A 6,908-nucleotide genomic window follows, 5' to 3' on the forward strand; every position below is an offset into this window, starting at 1 on the left:
GGGGCGGGGAGGAGGAGGAGCAGGAGAAGGAGGAGGAGGAAGGGTGCTACCGGCTGTACCCCGGGCACATCCCCACCAGCCCCCTGCAGAAGGCGCTGCTGGCGGCCGGTTCGGCGTTCATGGCGCTCTATGACCCCTACAGACACGGTGAGCCGAGCCAGGGGAGTTTGTTCCACCCGAGGTTCTCGTTAACGTCCAGCAAATCCTGCCCTGTGTCTCCTGGGAGTTTCTCAGGGGACTTAATTTCTCCTTCTGGTGGGTCATGGGGCAAGTGCAGGGCTGAGACCTGGCCCCAGGCAGGAAGCTGTGGAAGAGAGGGGGTGAGGAACCCCAAACACCCCCCAGTGATCTCCTCCTGACCCCCCTATGATGCCACCCAACCCCATCTCATTCCTCCTTGGTCCCGCAGGCCTCACGCCTGCTCCTGCATCCCTCCCTGCAGGTGACACCAGTGCAGAACAGCCCCCAGGCTGAAGATCCATGCTTTGTGGGGTCCCTGCCTTGCCACAGGCTTCCTGCCTGCTCCTGGACAAGGGGGTCATTGCCCCATTTCCTCCCCTGCCAACCGAGGACAGGCAGGTGGTGCAAAAACCATTCCTGGGTCACTCTCTGGTCTTTCTTTCAGACATGGTGGCAGTCCTCGGGGAGACGACGGGCTGCCTTGCCCTGCCCAACCTGCGAGACAAGATGAAACACCACCCTGAAGGTTACCGCATCCTCCAGTGCGTCCCTCCGCATCCCTCCCTCGCCGTGTGGTTTGTGGTGGGGAGGGAGACACGAGGCCAAGCACATTCCTTGGGTCCCGTGAAGGGAGAGCCCTGCGCACCCTGGCTTGAAAGCAGCACGGGCGTTTCGTTAGCCCTAACCCTCCAGGTTGTTTATTTTACTTTATTTTTAACGATTACAAGAGCCCTGTGGCAAGTCTGAAGGCGAGAGCACAGCAGCCGCTGGGCCCAGCCCTATTTCAAGCGCTGCCGTCTGTCTGTTCTGCTTCGCTGCTGGAACTGGCAGGTGCCAACGTGAGGAGATGCCGCAGCAGGCGCAGGGGAGAAATCCATGGATGTGGTGGGTTTTCATTGCTGCTGAGGAGCAAAGCAAACCCACAACATCTGTGGATTTCTCCCCTGCGCCTGCTGCATCTTCTTGCGTTGGAGACTTGGTCTCCGCTGGTCTGCCTCCTCCTTAGACACCTCCACATTTTCTTTCCTGGTGCCCGCAGCATCTCCCCAAGCTGTGAAATGAGGCCACTTCTCTTGTCTTCCTTGTTAAGACTTGATCACTTTTCCTTCCTTGTCTTCAGGGACTTGTCAAGCGCAGCAAGGCTGAGGACTGGGAGAGACTTCATGAGTCTCTTGTTCACCAAGATCTTACTCCTTATTTGCTTGCCTTCTCCCTGCTCCTCGTCACATGTCACGCCTGCTGCTTGTGTATCATTTGGGTGATACCATGAAGGTGCTGGGGAAAAGCTGCTTTTTGCCATGTGTTTGTGCAGAGCCGCCTGATCCTGGCTCCAGACACTGATGTGGCAAAGCACACGGAGCACCAGGATGGGGCTGAGCCCCAGAGGAACTGCCCAGGGAGAGGGGACAGCAAAGGCACCGAGGGCTGAGGAGTGAGGTCCCCACCTGCTCCTTGCCCTGTGGTATTGCAGGGATTTGCAGTGGTCTCATTTGTGCTCGCAGATGTGCAGGGTTTTTTTAAGCCTCCGGGCTGCTGAGGTCCCTTTGACACCAAATACACAAGGAAGCATCTGCAGCCAGGGTAAAGCTGGTGCGAGTCCTGCTTATCTCCCTGCCACCTCCACTGCAGGGCTTTTATCATGGGAAGAATTTATCCTGTGCATGGAAATAAAAGGGCTTTTGTTTAGTTCCAGGGCTGTGGGGCACCTGTTTGCCAACAGCCTGGCCGTGCATGGCTGCCACGTGGCTGGTGGTAAAAGCCTGAGCAGGAGAGAAATTAAACCAGTGTTCAGAATGAATTCCCTCCCCTTTTTAGGGTTGTTCCTTTGAAGCTCTGGCTGCTTTGCAGGGGCGGTAAAGACCTGTGCTCCCCCAGGGCTGGCTGTTGCTGGGGGCTGTGCCTGGCCGGCAGCCTGCATGGCAGCGCTACGGTGCAGGGGACATCAGTGTTTTTCTAACCAGAGTTTTACAGGAGTGCAAGATGAGAGCTCTTTTATTGCCAGGGCTTCAGGTAGATCCTTTAAGCAATTTGTGTCCCAGTCTTGGCAACAGAAATAAGGATGGTGCTATCCCTGCAGCGAGCAGTCAGGATCGTGCAAGGAAAACACCCGGGAAGAGCAGAGGCAGTGGATGGGGGTGTCCAGGGGCTCCTTTTCTCCAGGACCCACCCCGCTGTGGGTTTCCCTGGGAGGTTCACTGACCTGTGTTTCACTTTCAGGGAGCGACCTCGCATCCGTCTCTCCACCCTGGACATGGCCAGGCTGCGGGGGCTGCCGGACGGCACGCTGGGCCGAGAGTACGTCCGGTTCTTGGAGGACAACGTGAGTGTGGGGTTTCGCGGGCTGCAAATGGCTGTAGCTGATCCCTATGCCGGGAGCATGGATGCACTTCAGAGGGAGATTGGAGCCATGGAGAAACCTGTGGGAAGCCCTCCGGGAATGAGGGGGAGTCGGGAGGATGGGTTGAGACGCTGGGTGTTGGACAGTGCTGGATTTGTCACCAGTGCTGTGCAGTCCCTGGTTTTTGTCTATGTAAATGACGCTGACCCCCGTCATTGGGACTGGGAAATGTGCTGGTAGAGGGGACCACATACTGCTGTGCACTAAAGAGTGAGACTGGAAACTTGAGTTTTGGAGGAAGCTGAATTGAACCTCTTCGGTTTTGCAGAAGGTTTCTCCAGATACCCGGATGCCGCCCAAGTTTGTTGATGATGAAGAGTTGGCGTACGTGATCCAGCGGTACCGGGAGGTCCACGACCTGATGCACACACTCCTGGGCATGCCAACCAACATGTTAGGTGAGTGGCAGCGGGGTCAGGGGGCTGCGCTGCCAAACCCCACTGATGATGCTCAGCCACCTCTCCCAGGAACGGAGCGGGTTGGGCCAGTTGGGCTCATCGATCCTCAGCCCGGGGAGGTGCGCGGGGAGGTTTGCATCATCACTGTCCTGCATCGCTGGCTCTGTGGTAACCGAAAGCCTGCGGGATGTCACCTTTCCCCGCTGGGAGGTGCTCTGCCCGAGCCCTGGGTGCAGGCGGCATCTGGGTGGGCAGGTGGGTGTTTGCTGCCTGGCAGGGAGGGTGGCACGGAGGGAGGGATGTTTCGCAAGCTCTGAGGGAAGGCAGAAGCCGAGGGTTCCTGGTTGCTCCTTATCTACTCGTCCCTGTGTCCTTTGCCCTCATTTTGTGTCTGACTCAATAGCAAGTCGCAAGTCGAGCCTTGCTGGTGAGCCTGCGGGAACCGGCGTGTCAGGTCTCCTACGCAGGCTTTGGCTGAGCTCTGGCGGCGTTTGTAAAAGGTCTGTCCCATGCTGAGAGATGGGGAGAGCCGTGTGTGAGATCAGACTTCGGCAATTGCGTTGCTAAAGATCTGCGGGGAGCCGGCCTGCCCGGGAGATGTTTCCCAAATTCGTGGGGCATCACCTGTGGGGTGCTGCTCCCCTGGGCTGTCCCTCTCAGGTGGGTGGTGCATGATGAGGCTCGTCCTGGCACGGGCAGAGGCCACGGCCAGACTTGGGAAGAATTTCCGAGTCCTGCCATGGAGGTGGAGGGGATGGGTGCGTAGCCATCCTCGGGAAGGGTCAGATGGTGCAGCCTGCATTGTGGGACCTGGTGGCCCTGGCTAGCCCTCGACCTGGGCACCTTACCCGCTTACGACCTCCCTGCTCTCCCCCAGGCGAGGTCGTGGTGAAGTGGTTTGAAGCCATCCAGACGGGGCTGCCCATGTGTGTCCTGGGAGCAGCGTTCGGCCCCATCCGTCTCAGCGCACGGTAGGCACTGGCACCAGCCGATGAAAGGAGTCTCTGCCCTGGGGACGCACCAGCCTGGGTGATGCTTGCCAGGGTCCTCTGGGGATGAAGAGGGGACACTGCTAATTTGCAGGAGGGAGTCAGTCAGGGATGCCTCGTGTGAACCTGCTGTTCTGTCCCCACGGCAGCGGTGACAGCTGGAGGCATGGCTTTGCGTGGTCACTGAAGCAGAACCTGATGCTTCGTCTGCTTCTGGCACCAAATCTCCTGTGCCAGGCAGGAGGAGCAGTGTCTAGGCCTGGCTGCCCTTGGCTGGGCACATGTTGAGGGCCAGCAGCACCCTTACCATTCTGGTGGCCATTCCGTGCCCCAACACACCTGTTTTGGTGGCCCAGCAGTTTGGGGAACCTCAGTTCTGGTCTTGGGTTTGCTGACTGTAGCCTTCCCAGCACACTCTCCTCTTCTGTGCCTCAGTTTCCCCTGTGAGAAAGGCAGGAGGGATGCTAGAAGGGTGGAGGGGTACATGGGACACATGGGTTTGGCGTCTGCCTGCAATGGGGACTTGGGGAAGGAAATCAAAAACAAAACGTGGAAATCAAAACTGTCACCGTCTGTGTCTTTTGTTCCAGAAAGCTGCAGGTCCTGGCCACCGAGCTGGTTCCCTGGGCGATTCGGAGTGGGCGCAATGCCAGCTGTATCCTGAACGTTTACTACGAGCAGCGCTGGGAGCAGCCAGTGGAGTCCCTGCGGGAGGAGATCGGCATCTTCCCTCCTCCGGCCGTTCGAGTGTGAGAGCTCAAGTACAGGGAGGGGACAGGGGATCCCTGCTGGCAGCCGTCCCCTGCCACGCTCCATCTCCTCCTGCCCGAGAGCGCAGCGTGGCTCTGCTGCCAGCCGCCACGGACCCGGGGGCTGAGTTTTCTCCTGCCAAGAGCTGGCACCCTCCTGTTGGTGGAGGCCCAGTGGCACCTCCCTGTGCCACGACAAAACTTGACCTTTTTTTGCTGTTTGCGATTCAGTGGAGGGATCACAAGGCCCACCGTGCCTTTGCCAGCTGGGTTTGGCTGCTCGGATCCCTCCACCAGCAGCGCTCCGATACTGATGCTCCAAAATGCTGGGATGAGTGGGAACTGAGCTGGTTTACAACACACCGCACCAAACCACCGCCTTGGCCTTCTGCAGCTCCGGGGCTGTGTAGGTAAATTCCTCCTCCCACCCTGCCTGGGAAGATCGAGGATTAAAGTCTTGGAGCCACCCTGGACTGGAGCTAAACCAGTGATTTACAGAGCAGCCCAGGGGCAGGTTTGTTCTGTGCAACAGTGAAATCCCATCTCATACTGGTGCCTAACGGGTCTCCTGATGGGTCATATGGGATGTGTCTCACGCCGTGGAGACCAGGCAGTGTGTGACTGCGTGCCCTTGGGAGCAGGCAGGGAAATACTTTTGGATATTATCCCTGCTGGATTGGCTGTTCCAGAGCCGATCCCAGGCTGCTGTGTCTCCCTGTAGTCCCTCCCCATCAAAAATGCTGAAAGCCACGTGATTGTGCTGGGTTTTCAATAGGAATCCTCCCTTCTTTAGGCAACAAAATGACGTGACTGGGAATAAGGGGCTGAATCCTGGGAGCACAGAAACGGCGGCTGCTTGCGCTGTGTCTGGGAGCTGATTGCTGTCTGAGTTAATTAAACGGGGCTCCAGACTGCCAGTGGCTGGAGTGCAGAGCTGTCAGATGTGAGGGCAGAGAGCCGTGAGGCTGGGGGCTCTTTGTATGTGTGGGCTTGCTGTTGAAATTCCTTCTTGCTTAATAAAATCCATGGTGGAGCTTGTGGTTCGTTATTCCCCTCCTTCCGAGGGGGCGGTCTGATGTGAAACCCCCATCCCGTTTTGACTCCAGTGGGGTCTGCTGTTCTTTGTCTGGCGGTAGCCGGCAGGGTACGTGCGTGGCCACGCATCCCCGGGGACCAGGGCACAAAGCCGGCTGTGGAGCCGCATCTTTCCAGCTGGGATTTGGGGATGCTGGGATGTTGAGTGGCTCCTTGTGGTTGCACAAAAGCAGGACAGGGGAAGAACGAGGTGCGGGGCAGGAGGGGGGCAAGGCTGGGGGCTTCCTAAAGCGATCCCGGTTCCTGGGGGAGGGAGGGGGTGCCCTGACTGCATCCTTTGGTGGTTCCAGGGGGGGAGTTGCGCAGCCACGGGATGTGGCATTGCCCTGCTGTGAGCTTCACTGTCCTCATCCCCTTCTGTGGGATGCTGGAACGGACAGGCAGGAGTAGGGGCTGATGGTGTGACTGGGGATTGGAGTTGCTCCATCCCAGAGGGCTGAGCAGGGGCAAAACTTTTGGGTTTTGGGGTACACTCAAGAGCAGATGCCAGGGCAGAGGGACTGGCTTCCTTCCAGCTTCCCCTGATTCCCTGCTTTCAACCTCTCCCTCCATCTGCCCACCAGTCAGACTTCGGGTTTTTCTCCCAAACCGGGCCCACGCCGCCCCTTGGCCTCCAGAATTATTTCAAGCAGAAAATAAAGGATATCATATAAATGCATCCTTCAGCTGCCAGTAAAACACACACAGTGGGGCTGTCCTATTGCACTAGTCAAGACGAAAGAAGTGTTTGGCTCTAAACCGACCCGGAAACGTGTTTTTCTGCATCAGAAACATATCAGAGCTTTGGGATGGTTAAACTGAAGGGCAGCAAAGATTCGCCGCTTCCAGAAGCCATGAGCAGCAGTCAAGGAAATGTGGGAAATAGTGGTTGTGGGAGAGGGTTTTGCTGCACTTTGGGTTATTTAGCGTGACTGTGCAGTGCTCGGGGTGCCGGCGGCGGTTGTGCCGCCTTTGCGCAGCCACGTGTTGCTTGGTGGGTTGGTACCAGCGCTACAGAAATGGCACGTAATGGAATTTTAAACTGCATCTGCTGAGCCGCATCACCTAACGGTCACCGCGGCTCCTGTTCGCCACGGCTGTCTCTTGCCGAGCCTGCGAG

General features: G+C 57.8%; 1 protein-coding gene across 1 annotated transcript in view; it reads left to right on the top strand.

Annotated features, from left to right (window-relative positions):
* The window catches only part of COQ4 (coenzyme Q4), a 5,437-nt gene extending 719 nt beyond the window's left edge, over positions 1-4,718 (top strand). Inside the window, exons 2-7 of the mRNA XM_009888075.1 lie at positions 12-147; positions 626-722; positions 2,398-2,500; positions 2,847-2,976; positions 3,854-3,947; positions 4,556-4,718. Coding sequence (XP_009886377.1) covers positions 12-147; positions 626-722; positions 2,398-2,500; positions 2,847-2,976; positions 3,854-3,947; positions 4,556-4,718 — 723 coding nt within the window. The remainder of the gene's footprint in view (positions 1-11; positions 148-625; positions 723-2,397; positions 2,501-2,846; positions 2,977-3,853; positions 3,948-4,555) is intronic.
* Positions 4,719-6,908: the final 2,190 nt, after the last annotated feature.

This window comes from Charadrius vociferus, unplaced genomic scaffold (assembly GCF_000708025.1).
Source record: "Charadrius vociferus isolate BGI_N301 unplaced genomic scaffold, ASM70802v2 scaffold56, whole genome shotgun sequence".
Classification (NCBI taxonomy): Eukaryota; Metazoa; Chordata; class Aves; order Charadriiformes; family Charadriidae; genus Charadrius; species Charadrius vociferus.